This window comes from Salmo salar, chromosome ssa14 (assembly GCF_905237065.1).
Source record: "Salmo salar chromosome ssa14, Ssal_v3.1, whole genome shotgun sequence".
Lineage (NCBI taxonomy): Eukaryota > Metazoa > Chordata > Actinopteri > Salmoniformes > Salmonidae > Salmo > Salmo salar.
This window is the reverse complement of record NC_059455.1, coordinates 65966547-65992772: the sequence shown is the minus strand read 5'-3', so window position 1 is coordinate 65992772 and position 26226 is coordinate 65966547. Positions and strand designations below refer to the sequence as shown.

At 43.8% G+C, this 26226-nt stretch overlaps 1 protein-coding gene across 3 annotated transcripts in view; it reads left to right on the top strand.

The window, feature by feature from the left end:
- Positions 1–26226, top strand: part of LOC106569916 (semaphorin-6D) — a 128515-nt gene that overhangs the window by 85196 nt on the left and 17093 nt on the right. For all 3 annotated transcript variants that reach the window (XM_045694702.1, XM_014141649.2, XM_014141648.2), the window contains 14 exons: positions 11700–11924; positions 13640–13754; positions 13968–14025; positions 14910–14966; positions 15495–15596; positions 16418–16508; positions 16857–16979; positions 17244–17332; positions 18176–18393; positions 19666–19797; positions 19977–20132; positions 21290–21463; positions 21954–22094; positions 23340–23417. In XM_045694702.1, the coding sequence (XP_045550658.1) occupies positions 11789–11924; positions 13640–13754; positions 13968–14025; positions 14910–14966; positions 15495–15596; positions 16418–16508; positions 16857–16979; positions 17244–17332; positions 18176–18393; positions 19666–19797; positions 19977–20132; positions 21290–21463; positions 21954–22094; positions 23340–23417 (1670 nt within the window). In that variant the 5' untranslated portion in view covers positions 11700–11788. The remainder of the gene's footprint in view (positions 1–11699; positions 11925–13639; positions 13755–13967; positions 14026–14909; positions 14967–15494; positions 15597–16417; positions 16509–16856; positions 16980–17243; positions 17333–18175; positions 18394–19665; positions 19798–19976; positions 20133–21289; positions 21464–21953; positions 22095–23339; positions 23418–26226) is intronic.

The following is a 26226-nucleotide window of genomic DNA, read 5'->3' as shown; positions in this document are numbered from 1 at the left end:
ACACATACGCATGCACACAGACACACATACGCATGCACTCAGAAACACACACACAGCCAATGGATCCCCCACCCTTCATGAGCGATGCCTCTGCAGCTCTCAACTGCACACAGAGTAATGAGAACTTCAGGTCTGTGGAGCCCAGTGCATTTATCACATGCTCACACTTAATGGTCCCTCTGCCAAGGCTTAGCGCCACGCCTGCTAGCCGCCCGCTACAAACAGGACTGTTTATCTCCGCCGTCTCTCTGCAGCTGTGTGTGTGTGTGGTTGGGAGTGTACTGTCTTCATTGTTGATGATCACTCTCTCTCTTTCTCATGTGGTCTCTCTCCAATGCACTCCTCTTTCTTTCTATCCTCATGTTATCCATCTCTCCATCCCTCCTTCTTTCTCTCCCATTTTCCTCTGTGTCTCTTTTCTGGGAGAGAAGGTTCTTTTGGTGTTTGTCCTTCAGTGTGACACCAAGCACACACAGTGAAAGATGGCTGCTGGATTAGCTGTCATGATGAAAGCTTATCCCAGTTTTTCTCTCACGGTCCAGTGCCGTGTTTCAAGGCACTCTCTATTTTAGAGTGAACACATTATCTCCCTCTCTCTTTCTCTCTTTCTCTCTTTCTCACACACACACTTTCTTTCAAATTCAAATTGCTTTATTTGCATGAGAAACATTGCATAAATATTGCCAAAGCATCAATGTATACATCATTAAAAAAAGAAAGTTAACACTTTCTCTCTCTGTGAAGGACTTTTAAGAGCAAGCATTCACAAAAAAAAGTGCATTCCTTTGTTGTATATCAAGACAACTGAACTGATATGATTTGTGTTATCTGTAGGCTCTACCAAATTCAAATCCATTTTAGGCCTATTGAGCCAGAGGGATGATCTTGCATTTTTTATCAGGTTTAACTCTGATCAGCCATTTTTACCTGGTTTTCCTCTCACCTAGAGACCATTCGTGATAAAGTCTTATGCGTTTCGGGTTAACAACACGCCTTGCCAGTTGGTACCCTGTAAAGTCTGTAAGATGCCACAACAATGTAAGAGCAGACACAATGATGAAGTATCTCATCACAGCGGAGAGCGCTAGGAAGCGAGCAGGCGAGGCCGTGGCATTTTACGCTACCTAGCGCCGTATTCAAAATGGAGGGCTTAAGAAGTGCACAGATAAATCCCATTGATTCATCACGTGAATTTGCATAGACTGCGGTAAAATGGAAAAGCACTCGTACAAAGCGATCATTCTATTGTGTCAGGAGGATAGCGGGGAGCTCTGCTTTGTACCTAACCCTCTCCTTTCTGCTTTACCTCTTTATCCTGGAGGAAAGGTAGTGCGTCTGTACAGATGTTTAATGGCGCCTTTGAGATTCTCCAAAGCCTCTTTGTGAAAGTACATTACTACAGACTCAGCCATGGCTGGTCTTTGCTTCCTCCATACCCACCCCGATCTCACATTCTCTGTTAGATCAGTGGTCAGGCCATTTCTCTATTTTAATGTGTGGCAAAAAGTGATTATTCATCTTTTGAAACATAATGTGTTTTATGGGCTTCCCTCTTTCATCTCATGTTTTACTAGATTTGGTTTCAAGGCTATTTATTTCTATGAAAGAACAGGCAAATACCTCTGTTGCCGAGCACAAAAGCTTTGCGTTGTTAAGTGTGAAACACCAAACAAGCATGGCTGAGAAAGTGAAACTGAGGAAATATGCATTTATGGAAAAACGAGGAGAACACAAGAGAGCGAGAGAATGAGAGAAACAGACCCGTTGAGAAAAACAAAGAAAGAGAAAGCGAGACCCGGGTAGAAAAACAAAACACACGCACAAGACAAAACACAGACATCACATTATCCTAAAATGATCCTGTCTGGACCTGGCGGTTTCAGGTGTGCGTGGTAGAGCTGACGCTGTGATGCTCAGAGGAAAACGCTAGCGCTCATCTTTTTATAGGACCTCCTAATGATCCCTGAAGGCTGCCTGGCTGGGTACCGGCCCTATGTGGGGAGGAAATGGTGGAATTAGCACAAAAGGAGACGCCGCCCACCAAAGCCGCTGACCACTGGGATATTCCCAGGTCGTGCCAGGGTTCCGTGACAGATCTCGTTTCTGCCGCCAAAGCAGATACTTGGATTTTGGCAGGTGGGTGGCGACTGGCTAGGAGTAGATTGGCAGCTGACTTGCTTAGCGAAGGGGATAGCCATGTCCTACGGATCATCAGAGACTGGGAAAGAGCAGTGCAAGGCACACACACACACACATGGAAATTACACACACATGGAGCTGAATACTGACATGTAACACACACACAGCTAGCTGCCCCCTGCATCAATTCACACACAGCCACTGACCTATAGCAGTAGATGGGTACTTCAAGCTTCATTCATGAAGGTTACTCAAGTTCAACACGAGCAATGGTCAATACCATCTAATACTTTTTGTTTTGCATAGAACATGCAGCCATTGATTTGTGCTACGGACACCATTGATGTCTCCAAGCACAAACAACTTTCTCGGAAGCAGAAACGTATGTAATACCATCGGTTATTTTAATGACCACTCATAATGCAACTGTGTGCATTTAGATGACATCACAGGGCACGTGTACTGCATTTGTTTAATTTTCAGGCTCAGGTTCATTAAACCCATTGTTAAATGTACCCATGCAGTTTAGAAATGTTAAACATGATGTTCATATGCCTGGATCTTGGATATTTCAGTCAATATATCAATGGTACACTTTCTTTTGGTGCTCTTAGGGTTTACAGGTCCCAGTACAGTTGCAAAAGTGTATTTGAATGATTGCCAAGCTTCTCACGCACTTGCTGCTTTGCTATGTGCGTGTTTGATAAGCCTTGAGTGTAATATGTTAATGTCCGCTTCAGATTTTCCACTGATATTCTCAACCTTTTACAGGACATTACGTTAATTTAGCGAAATGCTTTGACATGTCCACACACACAGGACCAGATAAGCTAATTATAAATCTTTGGGAACAGTCTAAAACTCCTCTTCATACTCCGTAAGAGTCTGTTGCTAACATCACCATTCCAATGCTATGCTTCCTATCCCTTCATTTATGTCTCTGCCAGTTGAGATCTGACCGTTCCAAGGCTAATTTGCGTTTTGCTCGTGTAGTCTTGTCAACACACCCCTGTCTCTGCTAATCTGTGAGCCACAGTGTCTGCCAAGGTCCCGTAAAGTTCACTCATTTTAGCAGCCACCAGCACCATTAGGGGCCCACCATAGCTTTTCACAGAACCTTTAGGCTGTTGAAAGATTTCCTTGGACTTTCTGCCACGGGGAACTAAGGGCAAGAGAAATACACCAGACCGTATTAGAAGATTACTTTGTTTTGTCACATGACACTGAGATTCTGTCTTTCTGCTTTATCCCAACTATTGCTTTGTGAGATTTTTTAAATTTTTTATCTCGACTAGGGGTTGGAACCGTTTCAGGGAACAGAACAGAAACCGTAAAAGAACGAAATTGTTTGAGGAACAGAATCAGAACCGAGAGTGATCTATACTGTTACGGAACAGAACCGTTATTTTAAAATCAGTTGAACCGGTTAATATAAAAAAATTACATTCCGGGCATTTTTTTTAATCAGTCCCACAAAATACGCAACAAAGTGCCTATGCAAAGCCCCCACTCTGTCACTCAGAAATCTATTCCAGTGTCTACCTGCCAGCTGGAAATCTTTGCTAGTGTGTGTATTTTACCTGCCCCTCCCCCTCAGAAGCATCGGTTACTATAGCCTACTGGTGACGTTACAAGCGTGATTAAGAAATTAAGGAGAGTTTTCTAATTAGAGAAGACTGGATTCACTTTTTCAATGCTAGTTAAGGATATTATAGTTATCACGTTTCACATTGGATTTATTAACTACTAAAAGGTAAGGCATATTTTTAATTCTGGTGCCGCTCTGGACACAGAAGCTTGTTATCGTTAGCTCTGGTCTAATGTTAAGCCAACTCTTAGAAATACAAAGACATTCAAAGTTTGTCCATAGAAGCCGCTCCTCCATAGGTATAATATTGTTGGCCTAATTTAGATAATGCATGTCATAACAAGATGCCCAACGCTTCAAGCCAAGCCTCCTCATTCACCCTCTCTTGCTCTCTTCCCACTCGTAAAATTTCAGTCACATCTCGCGCCGTACACTTATCTGTCCATCACGCATATAAACAACTAGGCTATAGCTTGTGTCTATCAACATTGATTCATGAAGAAATGTAATGTCAAGCTTAATGTAAAAAGAAAGATTTGTGGTTTAAAAAACAAACAAAGGAACTATATAAATAATCTGTTCATTTTTTGGAGTTTGGGCCTGTTCAGAACTTTATTTTGCTGGTCGGAACAGTGGAACTAAAAAAAATTAAGCTTCTGTTCAGAACAAAACTATTTGGTCGATTTGACCGTACGTACAGTTGAAGTCGGAAGTTTACATACACTTAGCTTGGAGTCATTAAAACTTGTTTTTCAACCACTCCACAAATTTCTTGTTAAGAAACTATAGTTTTGGCAAGTTGGTTAGGACATCTACTTTGTGCATGACACAAGTTATTTTTCCAACAATTGTTTACAGACAGATTATTTCACTTATAATTCACTGTATCACAATTCCAGTGGGTCAGAAGTTTACATTCACTAAGTTGACTATGCCTTTAAACAGCTTGGAAAATTCCAGAAAATGATGTCATGGCTTTAGAAGCTTCTGATAGGCTAATTGACATCATTTGAGTCAATTGTAGGTGTACCTGTGAATGTATTTCAAGGCCTCAGTGCCTCTTTGCTTGACATCATGGGAAAATCAAAATAAATCAGCCAAGACCTCAGGAAAAACATTTTCCTCCACAGGTCTGGTTCATTCTTGGGAGCAATTTCCAAACGCCTGAAGGTACCACGCTCATCTATACAAACAATAGTACGCAAGTATGAACATCATGGGACCACGCAGCCGTCATACCGCTCAGGAAGGAGACACGTTCTGTCTCCTAGAGATGAGCGTACTTTGGTGCGAAAAGTGCAAATCAATCCCAGAACAACAACAAAGGACCTTGTGAAGATGCTGGAGGAAACAGGTACAAAAGTATCTATATCCACAGTAAAACGAGTCCTATATCGACATAACCTGAAAGGCCGCTCAGCAAGGAAGAAGCCATTGCTCCAAAACCACCATAAAAAAGCCAGACTACGGTTTGCAACTGCACATGGAGACAAAGATCGTACTTTTTGGAGAAATGTCCTCTGGTCTGATAAAACAAAAATAGAACTGTTTGGCTATAATGACCATCGTTATGTTTGGAGGAAAAAGGGGGATGCTTGCAAGCCGAAGAACACCATCCCAACCGTGAAGCACGGGGGTGGCAGCATCATGTTGTGGGGGTGCTTTGCTGCAGGAGTGACTGGTGCACTTCACAAAATAGATGGCATCATGAGGAGGGAATTGAATGTGGATATATTGACGCAGCATCTCAAGACATCAGTCAGGAAGTTAAAGCTTGGTCACAAATGGGTCTACCAAATGGACAATGACCCCAAGCATACTTCCAAAGTTGTGGCAAAATGGCTTAAGGACAACAAAGCCAAGGTATTGGAGTGGCCATCCAAAGCCCTAACGTCAATCCTATAGAACATTTGTGGGCAGAACTGAAAAAACGTGTGCGAGCAAGGAGGCCTAGAAACCTGATTCAGTTACACCAGCTCTGTCAGGAGAAATGGGCCAAAATCCACCCAACTTATTGTGGGAGGCTTGTAGAAGGCTATGTGAAACGTTTGACCCAAGTTAAACAATTATAAGGCAATGCTACCAAATACTAATTGAGTGTTTGTAAACTTCTGACCCACTGGGAATGTGATGAAAGAAATAAAAGCTCAAATAAATCATTCTCTCTACTATTATTCTGATGTTTCACATTCTTAAAATAAAGTGGGGATCCTAACTGACCTAAGACAGGGAATTTTTACTACGATTAAATGTCAGGAATTGTGAAAAACTGAGTTTAAATGTATTTGGCTAAGGTGTATGTAAACTTCCGACTTCAACTGTATAAGCTAGGCTTGGGCGACAGGGTTGGACGACATGCTTTGTGACTAGAAGATAAGGAGCATTTAGGCCTTGGTAGCATTAAAATAAGTCACGACATTAGGTGCAAATTGGCCAATTGAAAGTCAATGATTACGTTAAGCCTCAAGGTGGTCTTTCCAACCAGTGATAGTGACAGCTATTCTGTTTACACTTTACAGTACCCTCAAGCTGTCTCTCTCCCACTTAAGATTATGTACTTAAGCACTGATCACCACAAATCAGATTTAAGATTTACCTTACTTACGCATGTAGCTTTTCCCCAAGGTCTTTAAGCCAATAGAGTGGCAAAGCCCCCAATTCTCCTCCCTTTGCTCCTGCATTGTAAGAACCTTTCACCCCCTCAATTCACTACAACCCAGAGGTCCCAGAAATTGAATTCCAAATCTTCCAAATGTTTTTCAAGCCCGCCTGAATCTATTCAAGCAGTGAAGAGTTAGTCTTGGTGTTGTGCTTACAGAACCTCATTGTGGACCCTCTAGGTATAGATAGCATTGCATGTCCTAAGGTGCTGTGTTTACGCTAGCTTAGATATGTGGGGTGTTCTAGGGTTTTGTAGAGTTTGCATAGAAAAACTGCAGCTGACGAGTGAATAACAGTGAAGTAAGTACGTGTGAATGAACATTTGCTGTCAAAGCAAGGAGTAATCTAATGCTATGGAATGACACACACCCACAGTAGGCAAGCTAGTCAAATAGGAAGACTGCCTGTACCGAACAAAGTTTGTCTTTGTTTTTGCCGGATGCGGATCTCAAATTTGTCTCTTCCCCTCTCTAACTAACAAACTCACAAGTGCCGTGACTCCTTCATGTAGTGTGGTCACATGATGCCCTCCCCTACTATAATTTTTGCATTTGACTTCAAACCAGGTGTTACCATCAGCCTTTGCAGTAATATGGGTCTCAAATGAGAGGAAATGAAGCAATTCACTAAACTCTAAAGTCTCTAGATCTAATAACAAACATGTGGGCATCGGCCCGTGTTGTGGTATGTATATTGGAGACTGTTTGTCTGTGTGTCATTGTAACCCTTTTCAACCAAGGCACCGTTTTAGTCTGCGGGAAACAATCCTTTATTTATTCCCCGATTCCATCAGGTTTTTTTCACAGAGCAGAGAGTACAGTAAAAAAAGACTGAAAACAAGTTGGACAGGTCCCTTGAAAGAAATGACACACTGTTTGAGGAGCCACATTAAGTTTTGACAAACCAAAAGTGCAGGGGAGGTTTTGGGACTGTGTTGTACATAACAGAGATGATGTGTTTAGGTAATTGTGAAGCTGGTGGACGCGTGCAGAGTGATTTTCATGGAACCATAATCAGTCTCAGCTTAAGTGGGGTTTTCCGATTGCTCCAAAACCCCTGGTGTGCGCCGGTGACCGCAGTGAGAGGGTTGAGAAGTTGAGCGGTAGGGTGACTGACACCCATGCCTCTTGTGGAATGTCAGGGGGAGAGCTATATCTCCTCTTCCTTTTTAAAGCCTGCACATCCTTCCAGGATTTTGCTTCATAGTTAATTCCTGCAGTTGGTCCCCTTTCCGCATAGGGGAGCTAACTTCTTGCTTGAACAGAAGAACCTCTAGTTACACTCCCCTCCATATGCATTTGGACAGTGAAGCAAAACATTTGACTTTATACTCTAGCAGTTTGGATTTGAGATCAAATGTTTCGGGCCTCCGAGTGGCGCAGTGGTTTTAGGCACTGCATCTCAGTGCTAGCTGTGCTACTAGAGATTCTGGGTTCGAGTACAGGCTCTGTCGTAGCCGGCCGCGACCGGTAGACCCATAGGGCAGCGCACAATTGGCCCAGTGTCGTCCTGGTTAGGGGAGGGTTTGCCCGGCAGGGATGCCCTTGTCCCGTCACGGACTAGCGACCCCTGTGGTGGGCCAGGTCCAGTGCATGCTGACACGGGCGCCAGGTGCACAGTGTTTCCTCCGACATATTGGTGCAGCTGGCTTCGGGGTTAAGTGGGCAGTGCGGCTTGGTCAAGAAGCAGTGCGGCTTGGTTGGTTTGTGTTTCGGAGGATGCATGGCTCTCGACCTTCGCCTCTCCCGAGTCCGTACGGGAGTTGCAGTGATGAGACAAGACTGTAACTACCAATTGGATACCGGGAGAAAAGTGGTAAAAGTAACAAAAAAACAAAAAATCTAAAAAAAATGTTTCATGTGAGGCAACGGTACAGAATGTCACCTTTTTGTTTGAGGGTATTTTCATACATGTCTGTTTTACTGTTTAGGAATGAAAGCACTTTATGTAGGCTACATGGCCAAAAGTATGTGGACACCACATCTCATTCCTAAATCATGGGCATTAATATATATAACAGCCTCCACTCTTCTGTTTAAGGCTTTCCCCTAGATGTTGGAACATTGCTGTGGGGACTTCTTCCCAGCCACAAAAGCATTTGTGAGGTCGGGCACTGAGTTTGGGCGATTAAGCCTGGCTCGCAGTCGGCGTTCCAATTAATCCAAAAGGTGTTCGATGGGGTTGAGGTCAGGGCTCTGTACAGGCCAAGTTCTTCCATACCGATCTCGACAAACAATTTAGGTATGGACCTCACTTTGTCCACGGGGGCATTGTCATGCTGAAACAGGAAAGGGCCTTCCCCAAACTGTTGCCACAAAGTTGGAAGCACAGAATCATCTAGAATGTCATTGTATGCTGTAGGGTTAAGATTTCCCTTCACTGGAACTAAGGGGCCTAGCCTGAACCATGAAAAACAGCCCCAGACCATTATTCCTCCTCCACCAAACTCTACATTTGGCATTATGCATTGGGGCAGGTAGCGTTCTCCTGGCATCCACCAAAGCCAGATTCGTCCGTCGGACTGCCAGATGGTGAAGCGTGATTCATTACTCCAGAAAACGCATTTCCACTGCTCCAGAGCCAAATGTCGGCAAGCTTTACACCGCTCCAGCCGACACCTGGCATTGCGCATCGTGATTTTAGGCTTGTATGCGGCTGCTCGGACATGGAAACCCATTTCATGAAGTTCCCGACGAACAGTTCTTGTGCTGACGTTGCTTCCAGAGGCAGTTTGGAAGGCGGTAGTAAGTGTTGCAATCAAGGACAGATGATTTTTACGAGTTTCAGCACTCAGCAGTCCGGTTCTGTGAGCTTGTGTGGCATACCACGTCATGGCATCCTATGACGGTGCCACGTTGAAAGGCACTAAGCTCTTCAGTAAGGCCATTGTATGTGCTCGATTTTACACACTTGTCAGCATCGGGTGTAGCTGAAATAGCCGAATCCACTAATTTGAAGGGGTGTCCACATACTTTTGTATATATGGTGTATCTCATCCCCGCATTTGAGGGAATATTTGGACAAATTTCCTTAGTGTATTAAAGTAGTCAAAACTGTAGTATTTGGTCCCATATTTGTAGAGTTTGTAGAGTCACAAAGTTTATTTAGTCAGGAATATGGGACCAAGTACTAAACTTTTGATTGTTAATCTCTGGTGACAGGTCTTTATGCATTTAGAACACTTAGCATAGCAAACAGAAGCAAACCGCTTAAATCAATCCAAGATGGCTTTAGCCGTCTCCTGTTGCAGCTTCATACAATACTTCTGATCTCTTGCCTCTTGACAGCAATATCTCCCCACAGTTGTGACTGCCACAGCCCAAGCAGGCGCCACCACAATAGAGAACCAGTTGAAGAGCTAGAGTGAGTTTTTGTCTCAGGGGTCTATGTCTCCCAGCTGGGAGCTCTTAGCAGTGCTGTAACAACCACTCTATTGGAGAAGATGGGAATGTATGTTCTCACTTTTAGCTCCTCAAGTCACTGGTGAGGTCAGCTGAAGGTGGACTGAATGCAGCTGGGCCTTAGCCCACACAGTCATATTATATATTTTTATTTAACTAGGCAAGTCGGTTAAGAACAAATTCTAATTTACAATTACGGCCTACCCCGGCCAAACCCTCCCCGGACGACGCTGAGCCAGTTGTGCGCCGCACTATGGAACTCCCGATCATGGCCGGTTGTGATATAGCCCAGGATCGAACCAGGGTCTGTAGTGACGCCTCTAGCACTGAGATGCAGTGCCTTAGACTGCTGCGCCACTCGGGAGCCCTATATGATCTTGGCTTACCCAGAAAAAATATACAACAATGTTTCTTTTGTTTTATGATATTGGTCTGGAAAACAACATTCCAGTTTCTACAGTACCTGTGATGTATCGTACTGATTATGCTAGTCGGGGGGAAGTTTTGAACACTTCCACTCTTTGTGTAATGTGATCACAAAAATTACCTCAGACTTACTTTCCCATGTTGCTTCCTCCAAACATCGATTGAATGACAACTCAGGTTGCCTCATCATCCATTACTTTCTCTACAGTCTGACAGTAGTGAAGCAGTAGGTATTTAGTGTCTGAGTGGGTGTAATCCTTTAGAGTAGAAAGGCTACCGCGAGCCACACTGTAAACACGACTAGACGCTAATCTTTATAATTTATAACGGGGGGCCATGACTGGCTGACCTCGCGGCTAAGCACAACACCTGCTCGGAAGCTAAACGAGAATGGCGTAGGCTAATTGATATTGATGGCGAGTGCTCCTGTTGTTTGATGACTTTGGGAGGGTATGTAGTTAGCGCGGCATGCTAACGCGCTGTCTCTAGTGTGTGTAGAGTCCGGTCTAACTTAAGGATTCATTTCCTCTTGCTAGCAGCATTCCTCCCCGTATTCCTCATGAAAGAGTCAGAGAATCAGGATGTTACCCAAGTATGTTACCCTAGTAATTGTAAAACATGTATATCTTGCTCTGTGCAATCTACTTGGTTTTTAATGTGGAACTGACTCATTAAAAATGGTCCATTGGACTGATGTGTACTGTATCTCCGACAGAATGACCTTTACCACCATCACTCTGGTTGTGTGGCTTAGTATGTTAGCACTCTAAGAGGCAGATGTTGACATTAGCAACCGTTAAGACCATCTGGATTCCAGCCCCAACTGTTCGTTCCTCATTGATATTGTTTTGACGAAAGCAGACAGCCTGAAGTCGATCGTTAATATTTCTGACCAAAACAGCCTGGTGTCAGTCTGACCTTGGATATATATTTTTTAAAACTTATTAGTGTTAATATTTAGTTTAGTTTGACGAGTTCTGGACTGCTGCCGGTGTCATGAGTTGGTAGACCAGAACATAGACACAATCACATGAATCAATTGTCCTGTGAGATTTATTTTTGTGCATTACTTTCCAAATTGTAATGATGAATCCATTTTGTTTTCCTCCCAGATCTGAGCTCCTGTGTTACCTTTAAATGCCATTAGGCTATGATGAATCATAATGGTAGCTTTTTGCTTAGATAATGGAAGCTAAAAATGCATCTTTTGTCCTGAAATTGTATCATTCAATTAATAGACATCGATTCTTCAATGTGTTCATTAAATCAAGTCGAGGAATTTGTGAAAACCACTAGCCAATTGAGAAAATGTCCTAAGTTGAGCAATTACAGATTTGACAGAACATTTACATATCTGCTGTATGATATATGAAATGGGTTTTCATCATGTTGAGTCAAACAACATGTGTTTGTATTCTGACCACTTTTCATTTGACTGAACTGAACTGTATTCCTCTCTTCTCCTTCCATCTTTCCCTCCACAGACAGGGCTCCCGTGGATCTGAGCCACACACCATGACTTGCTGAAGCCCCCCTTGCTGCTACCCACCCACCCCCTTTCTCCTCATTGAAGATGGTCCCTCCGGAACGGACGAGGTGGCGCTTTCTGCTGGCAGCCCTCACACTCACTTCCTGTCTTCTGTCCACCTCAGCCACGGCCACGGCCTTCCCCAAAGACCTGGAGCCAATCAACGTTGTCCGATGGGAGCGTGAGTAGTCCCACCAGCCCCCTGATTGGCTTAGAATGATTTAAAAGGCCAAGTAGTGCCATGTTGCACATTTTTCCTCAGTTATATAATATATATTCATTTAGTAGCACGATACTGGTAGTTAGAGTGCACTAATATGATGTGACATATAGATCTACCACTGAGTTAAGGGAGGAAGACTGCTGTGGTATTTGTCTCCAGCAGCACGCAAGGAAACAGATTTGCGTTGCCTAAGGCTGGCTCAGGGCCCTATTGCTACCTTGTTAATACATTGATGGACCAAAGTCAGGAATTCAGTCTGTAGAGTTGGCCTGCACAGGAGATGAGTGTGGATGAATGGTCTTGTGCAAATTAAACACAAGATAAGATTATGAACAGAGATGTACTCTCAAAATGGCCATCATTGATTTTTGAGTGGGTGTTGGGCATTGTTTTCCCAAAGTACTCAACTATATGTGGGTCTATGGGCTACAGGAGGTATGGTTTACATGATAGTTAATGAGCCGGACAGGTTCTACACATTATTGGTGTGAGAAAGGAGGATAAAGAGCGGCGAAGGAGAACGAGTCGCTGAGGCATTGGCACCCCGTGGCATTAAATGGGAGTTGGTTTACTAGGTCAACAGCTTGGAATCTCGGAAAGAGCGAGGGACAAAGAACGAGAGGGAATTTACAGTGTGTTACCGGTATGCACAAATCAAAGTCGAGGTAAAATGCTGAACATTTCAGACTGATATCATCTCATTTTTGTTGAATGTAGTAGGTAACACCTTGAAACAGATCCATTGCAGATATATCTCCTGACATATCGAACAGTGGAAACGACACCATCAGACCTACCTAGACTAACTGTGAGAGTGGACTTCTCAAGGGCATTTTGTTTAGTGTTGGAGCGTATTCGGCTCCTCACTCTGCAGGTTGCGAGCTGACACCGTCTTTGCCATCGACGAAATGCCAACACTCTTATCATTTAATGAACACTTTTGCCTCGTCATCAGATTTGCTGTTGTATTGTCCAAACAAAGCCTTTCAGCAGATGAATTGAGTTTAATCGTACAGCTACAGTATATGCTTTAATAATTGCCATTATGCAAATCGCTTACACCCAGAAATACAATAGCAGACACTTTTTATCTTAGCTCACTCATCCCAAGCCAAATAAACTATGCCTCTATCAAACCTCTATTTACCCTTCAGCAGGGTTGTGTACATTGGGCACCAAACGGAAGAAAACAGACAATATAAGAAACCCTCACGTTTTCTCTTGCGTGCCTTAATGAACAAGACCCAGGACTGGACGCAGGGACTAGCAGAGGTTTCTGTTCGTTAACTTCCCCCTAGTCTGACCTTTTAGAAACAAGCCAGGCCTCCTGAACCTGGGTACAGTTCACAAGAAGAACAGGACATGACTAGAATGGAAGCGTGTCTGACCAGAGAGTGACTGTTTTAGTTTAGCGACTGCAAACCTACACTGTATCCATTTATTGCCACTAGCAACTGAAAATACAACAAATACTACGTAATTTAAGATTTAAACGCCAAAATGAGGCCTGTCAGGACCAAGCAGGATTACCAATTATAAATGACAACTTCAGACAGTAGTCATTCCCGTAACGCTGTGCTGTCCAGGAGTTGGGGTCGTGAATTGGAAAAAATCTTGAAATGTATGTGATAATTCAGATTACTCTTATCTTCAACGTCTCTCTCTTTTTGTAGACTCCTACCTGTACCCAGGGTTCCAGGGGCTGGTGTCAGACAACGACACATTCAGACTAGGCCTGGACTTCCAGAGGATGCTGAGGATCAACCACATGCTCTACATCGCTGCCAGGTCAGTCAGCCAATTCACTGCCTTCGTTCTGGTCCACATGTTAACAATCACAACCAATAAAACATCACTACCAGACTGACCAAACTAGGGTCTGTTTCCCAGACACTGAAGGTTTTTCAATGCAGAATCCGGCAAACCAACCCTTAGTTTGCTTTTATTTATGAGACTGTGCACAGAACACCATGACACTAAATCTTAATCTTTACCCCACAGGGACCATGTTTTTGCAGTAAACCTTACCACAGCTGGTGACGACTTCGTCCCCCAGCTGGTAAGTTACATAATCAAACATTCGATCAAACCTCACATGGCTATGCAAGATGGAATACAACATAATACAAGCAGGAACTAACATGACCATGAGGTTTATTACTGCACACTTTTGATCCATTTTTTTCTCTTCTAAACTCCAAAGTACCCATCATTTATTTGCAATGTGAATTATATTTGTTTTTAGAAGTACCGTAGCCTGGCCTCTTCTGAGTTTTCCTCACTAATGGACTAGCCTGCAAACAATGGCCCTCAGCTTGGCTACTCCCCACCCTGGAGGACCCTCGAGCATAACCCCAATATGGCAGAGGTCCAGTAGTTCTACACGGAAGCCCCTTTTCATATCAGCTTCCCAGAAACAACTGTTCCGGATGGGGTAGCGAAGTCAAGCGAAGCTCTCAGCAGGCAGACCCAAAGGTCACAGAGAGGCCTCTGACTGGTTATGGCCACACGAACGCACTCTGCGATTGCATCAGGCTCTTTCATGTAACTCTGTGTGTGGTGTGGTGGTGCTTTCTCTAGAGCAGGGGTGTCAAATATACGCCCGTGGGCCAAATCCGGCATTTGGGGTTCGAATCCGGCGAATTCACAATACTTTAAAATGACTAAAACCAAATGGAAACTGTGTATAAATGATAATGCACCTACATTCATACAGTTTCTTGACTGTGTCCAGCTCGCTAATAATCACCAAAATGAAAGCTATGGGGAAAATGATTTTTTTTGGCAAATTGACGGCGAGGAATTACAACCAATTTTCAACGCGGCCCTCCGGACCTTATTGAAGAACGAATGCGGCCACCAGGGGCAAAATGAGTTCTGCACCCCTGGTCTAGAGCATGGTGTGGTGTCATATTTTGTTTCCCCCCCTTTCATGTATTGCAGAAGCTGACATGGAGGTCCAAGGATGTGGCCAAGTGTACCGTGAGGGGTAGAAACAGCGTGAGTATCTATCTCCACCATGTAGTATGTGTGTCTACGTTAAGGTCAGGAGAGAACACACTAGCTACCGCTTGGCGTTCTTCAGTGGTAGAGTTGACTCTCTCTAGCAGCATAAGTGGGAGGCTTCCGATTGGCGCAGCGGTCTAAGCCACTGCATCTCAGCATTAGAGGCGTCACTACAGACCCTAGTTTGATTCCAGGCTGTATCACAACAGGCCTCAATTGGGATTCCCATAGGACTGCGCACAATTGGCCCAGCGTCGTCCGGGTTAGGGTTTGGCCGGGGTAGGCCGTCATTGTAGATACTCATTTGTTCTTAACTGACTTGCCTAGATAAATAAAGGTTAAATAAAAAAAATGTAAGTGCACCCTATAACATAATTGGATGGTTTCAAAGGCACCATAATTCTCTTGTGAGGCCGAGTCATGCATCAGCGCTATTTCATTATGGCAGCCTGTTCTTATTCCAAATGTATTTATAGTACATGAGTTCCCAGTGATACTGAATGAGCCTTTGTGTTTTTCCAGGATGAATGCTACAACTATGTCAAAGTGCTGGTACCGCGAAACGACGAGACCCTATTTGCTTGCGGCACTAATGCCTTCAACCCCACCTGCCGTAACTACAAGGTACATGTGTGTGTGGGTTTAGGCGTTGATGTGTGCTGTTAATTTCTTTCATCAAACCTTTCGGTTCGAGAGAGCAATGATTGACGTTTGTTAATGTCACTCCAATTATAAAGCTGTGATTGCTGATTGGCGGGCATGCAGAGACAACGAGCTAGTCATTATCACAATGCCACAGTTTGGCTCTTCATTCACCCCCTCTTGAGTTCTAAGCCTTTGTGAGTTCAAGCCTCTTGCATTGAGAAGGTATAATTGCTTCCCGAGCAGTCGGTTTGTTCGCTCATGACTCACAATTGAATAAAAGTCGAGATGACATTACACATTTGTCTGTTTTTCGCATTCAATACAATTACCAATTCAATTTGCATACATGCAATAGTGTGAAGTTATGTTGAAAAGGCAAGAAAGAGGACTTGTCATTTAACATTAGAAACTACTTAATTGGAGCTCATTGAAGGCAGAGTGAGGTGAAGCCAACCAGACAGATGTTGTTTTGTTTTTCCTAGTGTGTGTGTGTGTGTGTGTGTGTGTGTGTGTGTGTGTGTGTGTGTGTGTGTGTGTGGGAGCAGGGAGTCCAACTCCTGCTTAGCCACAAATAGGAGACCGTCCCAAGAGGGACTGGAGAGGCAGCCAGGTAATTTATGAGCGCCAGCAAGGGGCTAAACGTCCACAGCCGTGCTAGCAATAGCAATGGCTGTGTTAGCAATTCAGCTAATGTTGCAGTGGTGGTAAAGGAGTTACGGGGTTCGTGCAGTGCTGGTTTCAGTCCATGCCCAGAGCCATAATGGTGACAGAGAACTAACAGTCTCCTCTCTTTCCCACAGATGACCACCCTGGAGCAGGTTGGCGAAGAGGTGGTGGGTCAGGCGCGCTGTCCCTTTGAGTCGGGCCAATCCAACCTCGGCCTCTTTGCTGGTGAGAGGCTAAATTTGTAAATGTAGAATTTGAAATGAAATTGTTTTGTCCGCAGTCCATTAGCAAATAAAATGTTGTCCAAAGACTGAATGTAAGACCTTTTAGGCAGGTCTAGACGGAAGCCTAGTCTTATGGCTAAATCGATGAGTCGTAAAAGTCTGTACCTAGCTTATAGTAAATGTTAGCTTAATCAGTTGAGCATTCTTATAGCATTATTTATGAAAATGTATTTTTTTTATATAAAGCTTATCCATATGAATTCTAGTATTTTACTATGACTTTATGTATTACTACTATACTATCGTACTTATTAATTACTAGATTTTCTCTACTTACTTTATTTTTCAGGCGGTGATTTCTACTCTGCCACCATGACCGACTTCCTGGCCAGCGACGCTGTCATCTACCGTAGTCTTGGCGATGACAGCCCCGTCCTGCGGACCGTCAAGTACGACTCCAAGTGGCTCCGAGGTTGGTCACATGACTTTTGTGTCGATCAGTGTCCTGGTTGGCGATGTGTAGCTCTTTCAGCCCAGACACCCGATTCAACCAATCACTGCGTCATCAAGTCCTTAATTAGTTGGATCAGGTGTTAGTACTGGGTTGGAAAAAATGCCTGAACAGCAGTGACTCCATCTCTGATACACCCCAGAAAAGTATGACTCACCATAATGACTTTAATTCAATCTCAACTCTCACTTTTCCCCTCTTGTGTGTGTCTCCTTGCCTCCCCAGAGCCCCATTTCCACCATGCGATCGAGTATGGGAATTATGTCTACTTTTTCCTCAGTGAGATTGCAGTGGAGTACACCACCCTGGGCAAGGTAAGAGGGTGTCACTTATATAAGATTGATGTATGACAGGGGTAGGCAACTAGATTCAGCCGGGGCCGATTTTTGTCGGAGCGGATGGTCGGAGGCCCAGAACATAATTCTAATAATTTTTACACAAATTGACCACAACTAAGCCCAAAAAGAGATTATATTGAAAAATAAGTCATTTCATACCTTGATTACATTGAGACACAGTCACATGTCACTTTTTTTTTATTTGTGAGAATAGTTGGGAACAAATTTCCTAAATTAATCAAAGTTTTAGCTGAATTCCTGGTGTTCTGTTTGTTCTCTTCAAAACTGAAAAAAATCATGAAGAAAAAAAGGATTAAACAACAGATGTTCTATGTACTCGTATCAGATGTATCATGACTAGTTGAGATGGGTGATAGATTTATTCTGAAAAGATGAAGGCACCATTATGGTTGGACATAGGATATGAGCTATAATGACAGGTCTGCTCCTTATGTCCCGGAACCATTGAGCTATTACGAATGGGAAATAACGTCCATTTGTGGGGGTTAGTCTGGAGGTTAGATAGGCGTAAGTGCATCCAGAGGGTTGCGGATTGAAATCCTATGGTGAAGCATCGAGAAGTTGAAAATGAGATGACAACCAGAGGGCAGCTGGTGACAGAATCTCCAGTACACACTACTACCGTTGTGTCCTTGAGCAAGGCACTTATTAACCCCAGACAGCCAGCACTGTGGCTGATCTTGTGCTGCTTCAAGCCTATTAAGTCATGTTTGTTGTCTCAAGGGGTCGGGAGAAGAGCGCTAAGGATAATAAAGCACTATTCTATTATATTGTATAATTTTCTGGTTCTGCTCCAAGGTGGTGTTCTCTCGTGTGGCGCGGGTGTGTAAGAACGACAACGGCGGCTCTCCTCGGGTGCTGGAGCGCTACTGGACCTCCTTCCTGAAGGCGCGGCTCAACTGCTCGGTGCCCGGTGACTCGTTCTTTTACTTTGATGCGCTACAGTCGCTCACCAACGTGCTACAGATCAACCAGCGCCCCGCGGTGGTGGGAGTGTTTACTACACAAGCTAACAGGTTAGCCTAGTGGCCAAGAAAGTAGTGGTGAATGACTGGGCACTATTCCATTAAAGCCAATATCCATACATTTCTTATACCCCTTTCATAGACAGACAAAATTCCTACGATTTTACCGTGCCTGCTTTATTTTACCTGCTTTTTTGTACATCTGAAAGGGGTAGGGGGTAAAAAACATGGAAAATGTAATCCCACCTAAAGACCTAGTTATGATTACTGCATTTTCACAGGCCCTGTAACCAAAATACACCTATTAGGTCTGTGTGAATAGTTCTCTGCTTTTTTGCAAGTATAGTCATTAACACTTCCATTGTTCAACACCTCCCTAATTTGAAATGCAAACAGCCCCTATAGAGGGCTGGGCGATATGGCCTAAAAATCATATATCGATTTATATCCAACTTACGGGCGACTCATGATATATATCTAGATTTTCTCTAAATAAGCTTTGTTGCACAATTAAAGGTAAATACACCGCATTTCAAACAATCAGGAATAATCTAATGAATTCAGGACTCGTAAAAGTATACCATATCTATTACAGTAAAATAATGTTTGTAAGCGTTTCGGTGTCCATATGACCGATTCTGTTGGACCAAACCTCAAATACAAATAGCGAGCTTAAACTGCTTGTTGCCAGAGAGGAAGAAGTCATCTTTCGTCTTTTGTTGTTGTGAGCGGCAGGGGGAGGGGCTTGGCGTCTATGTGCGAGTGGGAAGTTGCACTGTGCGCACAGCACGTAAGGAGCGAAGGAGGCAAGACCAAAAGACAGAACGCTAGTAAAAAATAAACTAAAAACCTAGAGGCATTTGGAACGTCGCGCTAAAACATACATTTAAATGAATTCAATATACAGTATAACCCAGCCCTACCCCAATGGTTTAACTACATCCCCCACCTCTCATAATTTGCCAGTAAACCACTGATATGTATGAAAGGGGGTCATATAAACATTGCCTTATACAGTTTTACTGGTAATATACCACATCTTCTGTCTGAAATGGGTATTACACTGCAAGAATATGCAACATCACTAAAACTAGAAAAACTGGATATTCACTCACACACTCACATACTGCACAGGAACATTTTAGTTTTACCTCAAACTTCTTGATATTGATTTGGAATTATACACTCACCAGATAGAAATCGGATAAAAAAAAATGTTTGCCTTGTTTGACCAGCCAACCATGTTTCAACAAACCTTTTCAATAACTCAATCCCACAAGGCTCTTTATTGAACATGCTCTTTGCGTCTGTCTCCCTCGTCAGTATCCCTGGCTCAGCAGTGTGTGCCTTCTACATGGACGACATAGAGAAGGCCTTTAATGGGAAGTTTAAGGAGCAGAAGACCAGTGACTCAGCCTGGACCCCAGTACCAGAGGAACAGGTGCCCAAGCCTAGGTATGAGACTGCCTTCTAAAGGGGGGAAACACTAGCCTACATATGACAACGACGATATGAGTTGGCCATACAGCACCCAACAGATCTGGGACCAGTTAGGCTAGCACAATCCATACCCATGTTTTGTTTGAATAAGAGTTGCCAAATGTAATTTCTCAAATCTCTATTTTCTACTTCAGGCCTGGTTCCTGTGCCGGTGACGGCCCGGCCTCTGCCTACAAGTCGTCCACCACCTTCCCCGACGACACGCTGACCTTCATCAAGTCTTACCCTCTGATGGACGAGGCGGTGCCCTCCGTCAACGACCGGCCTTGCTTCACCCGCACCACCAGCAGGTACTGTACCTTACAATACAATATAACTATATATCTTTGTGTGGACAAAAGGCACCATAGACAAATATACAATAGTGCAATATAATATACAATGTTATACAAATCTGACATTTCAGCAGTTTGAAAAATGACAGCAAAGTTTTTGTGCAACCATGTACAGTAAGTCAAATGACTCAATGAATGACACTTTACTCAAACCAGGCAACTGGAGTTCTCGCTCAGAAACTAAACCCAGAAATTGCCTCAGCCTAGCTACTGCTTCTCTGTTTGACCGGAGACTGTGGCTTCATCCACAAAGCTTGACATTTACTGGCGGGTGCAGAGGTGATATGAGGTGTTTGAGTCGGCCTGCCGTACCCCCTGGGTGCCCGGCCTGCTGCTTCTCACCACAGGAAGCTGATGTGATACTCTGGTAAATGACAACAGAAGCCAGGGGGGCCACAGGGAACATGTTATTTCACACTGCTCGAAACATCCTGAGACGAAACCTCCTAGTGAAATATCCCGAAGTCATGGAAATATTGGCGATTTAAAATGGGGTTTAAATCATAGGATGTTCTCATCGAGTGTGTTGCATTCATGAACCCGAGGAAATAACAGTTTATAGCATAGTGGTTATTATTAAACTGAAAATGACATGCAGGGGTTATGCTCCAGTCTTCAGCAGCCAGTTGAGATGACTGGCGTTAGATATGCATGTGTAAACACACAAAGATAAGAACATGTACATTCTGGAGACAATCATGGTTCATTTACAAAACCTTCCTTGACAGCTGCTATGCTGCTAGGGAACCAACACAAGCCATTCGGGAAAGTGCCAAATCTCACCCAGAAAGTAGCCTAAAGCAGAAGTGAATTTTCAGAGCTGCTGCACTCTAGCGCTTCTGTTTTCCCCATTTGAGTGTACTCTCCACTCATCTTTTGGTGCACAGAAAATTACAAAATCACACTGGTTAAAATCAGGAAAAGCACAAAAAAGGCTGAGCAAAAATATTTTTTTAAGGGATGAAAAATTCTTCATTTATAACCCTATGTTGACCTGTGTCTCAATGCCAGTCATGGCGGTTCACTTGTTCTGAATGACTGACCCATTATGGCTGACGAGTTACCAGTTCCGGATGTACAATCAGCGCTAACTGTGTTTTTCACTTCTCCAGGTACAAGCTGACTCAGATTGCGGTGGACACCTCTGCCGGGCCGTCTAAAGACCGCACTGTGGTGTTCCTGGGCTCGGAGGATGGCAGGGTCCTGAAGGTGTTGTCCAGCACTCATCCGAACGCCTCCTTTGGTTCCCAGCTCCTGGAGGACATAGATGTGTATAACCCCTCAATGTGAGCACAGAACCTCTATAATTCAGTCTATAACCCCGCTTAATTAAGTGTGTAACCACTTTTGAATAGGTCATAACTATGCAGGCGTAGTAAAAGCAAAAGTTGGTTATGGCATGAAAACCTGACTGCTGTATAAGCATCCCATTGTGACAGTACTGTAATATCAGACTGGGAAATCTCCAAATGAATGTCTATACCTGCTTTAAAGCTGTAACCTACATTATAATGCTATTTCTTCCACCAAATGGTCCAAATCTTTACTATGGTAGTTCACAGGCAGAGTCATTTTATTTTCCACACTATATTAGGGGTTGAAATGGTATATCAACTTCCTAAATGAATATTTCTTACAGAGATAGGCTTTAAATGGGGCTCCCATTTCTATCTGTGACTGATTCATTGTACTGTGTTTCCCATGTCTATGGTCTAACTCTAATCCGTTAGCATGGTTGTGCTTTAAGTGTTCTCACGTGACCATGTTTTCCCACAGGTGTAACGTTCAGGGGCAGGAGGACCGGAGGATTCTGGGAATGGAGCTGGATAAGGACCATCATGCCTTGTTCGTGGCCTTCACCAGCTGTGTCATCAGAGTACCACTCAGCCGCTGCACTGAGCACGGCGCCTGTAAAAAGTGAGTTACAACAAGGTCGGAAACGATTGTGTGAAAATACACATGGGAGGATATATAGTATTGTTAGGGCCGAGTTTTCCCTGACTACGTGACCTAGAAAAAAAAAAAATTGTGCTTTTGCACTGCTCAAAATTGTTTACTCTAATGAGTTATAACAAATACTTAGTCTCTGTATACCAAGCTCTTTAAATGTCAAATTGTGGTCAAGTGACTTCAGTATCAACAAATATTTATATTTGTTCTAGTCATTTGTCAGATAATTGAGAAAGAGAGAACAGGGAAGCCATGAGGAAATTACCAAATTGTCCAAATGTATTTGGCACAGCTTCTAAAAGAGCCTGTTTGTATATTCTGGCAAACAACCAAAACATTAAAAATGGGCGCTTAATTGCCACTGGAATCAATATTTTAACAGCCCATAAATGTTGGAAATGTTTCAGGATATCATTAGCACAGAATACCACATCAAGAATATCAGTATAGTTGACTGATCCTGCCATTGGAATTGATCAACATTCAAACACCAACAAAAAAACTCACTGCCTCCTTCATAGTCGGACACACACTCACATGTGCATGCATACAAACACAGTCTGGGTCAGCCCACAACACCTTTTGAGAGGCCGTGTGCATAACCTCCTACTAGTGGGACGTGAGGGAGGCAGGGTTTCATGAAAACATAGAGCACTGATTGACAAGTGAGAAATCCAAAGAAGACACCCCCTCTCTTCCTCCTTCCCTAGGCGAGTGTATGACAGTCCCCCCCTCCCCTCTCCCATATTCCCCCCTCGGAGCACCCCCTCAGTCCTCGTGGTCCTGGCTGTCAGCGTGTCTCTACGGCTGGGGGAGAGAGACTGAGGGGCACCTGTCACTAAGATAACTGGCTTCACTCCTCCAGGCTGCCGGTCATGACACACACACAAATATTTAGAAACAGATGCACACACCTGTCCTTTATGAGGTCTTTCACAGGCATACTTGTCATTTTGGAGAATGAGCTAAAACACACTGTCAGACACATTCACCTCTCTGTGTTCACACGCAGGCCAGTCTCGCTCTGCAGACACCAGATGGGGAATAGCCCTAACAGACCGCGCTCCACTAGACCGCAGCAGTGTCCTTGCCTCAAGTGTGTGTGTGGCGTGTCACTTTGTCAACGTAGACACAGTCGGGCGCCCATTGCCTCCACGCCAAGGAGCAATATCATACAGGGATATAACCGTCTCTTGCCTTGTCATTTTCTAGGAGTTGTCTGTCCTCCCGCGACCCATACTGCATCTGGCTCCGGACCGGGAGCTGTGCCAACATGGCGCCAGGGTTCAAGTAAGTGTCCCTTTCCTTCCTGTCGCACTGAAAGGCATCAATCTGAAAGGTAATAAAGGTTTGAGAGCGTGATCGTATATCTGCCATCAGTATTGGCCTCCATAAAAGGAGAGGAGGGTGGAAGATATAAGGGAAATAAATCTCGAAACTCTTTGAAAGTCATATTAAGGAAGAATGTATTGAGTAAGTGACATCATTGTACTGCAGATGAGGACCGCTCTTCAAAGATGAGTTTTCCCGTTAGTCACTTTCTTTACACCAGCAAATGATACACTTTAGAACTCTGTTTGTGCAGTTAATGCTAATATGCAACCATTTGTTTCTTTATATCTGCTGGCTTTGGGCCAGTTTCCACTTTTGCAATGCACTTTAAGTGAAAGGAACAATCAACCACTTGAGCCACAATGGCTTGAGTCCATTGATTTATTTATGAGCTGACAGATACGGCAATCTCTCAGGAATACATTTTTTTGTCACCCCAGACCTCCTGAAAATGAAAATAGTCTCTTCAATTCTCTGGAACAAAGGAAATGACTGAACAACTGATTGGTTGCCATCGATCAGTTCTCATGAACTGAAGAGGGGTCATTTGACACTGACTCATGATCATTGCTCTCCAGTGCTATGGAAAAGGTTGCTATGTAAGAGCTTACTGGGATTCACTTGGCCATGCCACCAGTTCACTTTGTTCCACAACCTCACCCATTCCCTAGCAGTGATTATTTATCCTGCTAGTGGTTTCTGTCCCGGCCTAGTGCCATCACACACGATTCAACTAATCAAACAAATTGTCAACACCTTGATTAGCTGAATCCGGTCTTTCACTGCAGAGTCGGCGACAAAAAACACCAGTCCTGCGGCTCTGCATGAGTAGGGCTAGCACCCCCCCCGATGAAGTGGTGCTAAAGAACAAGGTTGTGGCTCACACCTACTCTCACACCTCTCTTTTGGCAAGCTGCCAAAGTGGGTCCCCATCTCTCTCCTGTCTCCTCTCCTACTCATTTGCCCGTCGTTCTTTCGCTGATATGTGACATCTCCCTAAATCTCCGAGAGTGTCGAGGGGAAAAAAGCGAAGGTCTTAGATTTGTGGAACCAAGGAGAATAGCGGAAAGCAGTCTGTCTGTTTTAACTGCTGCAGAATTGAGTTTCCATCCTGTGACTTTCGACATGGCGCTTCCAGCGTTGGCGGTTTAGCGCGATTTGTCTTGCTGTGTCTGCAGTAGAAGGCCTTGATTAAATCTTTTAGATGCTGAAAAAAGTCATTTTGCAGTTGAAATGTCAAAGTCATCGATATGGATCCAATGGCACACATTGTAATCTATATAGTTATGGGATTTTGGGGGACATTCCTAATCCCAGCAGCACAGGAATTGGTGGTTTAAGACAGGGATTCATGAACTTTGAGAGACAATTGCAAGTTCCATAAAGTTCCACCTCCAAAGGTATAAATCTCAGTGAAATATCTCTGTTTTGGTTCGAGAGTTAGAGTTCAGTGGACGAGGAAGAATGTTCTGGAAACAACTTATCCAGGACACTGTGGTTCAGCCACTTCCCTAAGATGAGCAGCAGATGGGCCTTGTTGTTGTGGCAGCGAGTCATTGGTTTCCCTGGAGACGAACGGGTTGATCCAGACCAGAGGTGAATGCGACAGACGTTTTGGCGGACCGGGCCATCTTGGCAAAATGCTCTAAAGAGCTCCTAAGTGAGGCGACCGGCAAAAAACAAAATGGAGCTGAAGTGCTTTGCCAGTCCCAAAGCAACTCTGCAGCCTGGCCCACCACTGTTTAAAATATGATGTTTGTCTTCTTAAACTCAAACCTCTATTTAGGCCTTCTCCTAAACTGAATCCTCCTTATTTGGATGTGAGTGGGTGACTATTTTCTTATATGATTTTTAATTAGCAAGCATTTGTATAAATATCTACTTATATCAGTCTCACTGCCTGTATGCATTTCTGGTAGGTCGTTTTTTACGAGTATGCATTGTCAGTGAGACTATTTCTGAGAATTTTCATCTTTTCATATGTATGTCTCCTAGTCCTTTCCCCTCATTCATGGCTAGTAAATAGAAGAGCGTTAAAGTTTCTGAGTGAGGGAAATGAATAGCACTCACGCATCCCACACTTTTGAAAATGGATACACAGAGAGCGAGTGAACGAGAAACGGAGAGAGGAGAGAAAAAGCGAAAATAAACAAATGTACACAAAGCAAGGACTCCGCAGCACAGAGACGGAAAGGGCTGAAGGGTGAATGAGAATGAGCTCCCGTTGGTGTCAGAAGTGGGATCCAATTTAATCATATTCATTCCCCTTCCCTTAATGGACACTTGTGTGCCGCCTTCAAACCCCACATTCCATTAGCTTCCAGCCACTCTAAATGTATCTGGTTGTGTATGGACCTTTCTCTCATTCACGGGCATGCTGAATCTAAATCTATCGATGGCTGACTGTGCAAGTGGCATGCACTGATTGAAAAGTCCTAATGAGAATGAATACTGAAACCCCCTCTTCTCTGTGGGTAGGAGGGGAGAGTGGCCCTAAATACAGCCCCCAATAGTTAAACCTGCACTCGTGTGTTTCACATCCCACAAAAGTGTTCTGGAATATAGTAGTCCCTTGTAGCTCAGTTTGTAGAACATGGCACTTGCAAAGCCAGGGTTGTGGGTTCGATTTCCCACGGGGGACTAGTCTGAAAATGTATGCACTCACTACTTAAGTCGCTCTGGATAAGAGTGTCTGCTAAATAGCGTAAATTTAAAATGAATACGCACAAGCAAAACACTGGGTCTGGCTCCATATTTTGTTTGAATA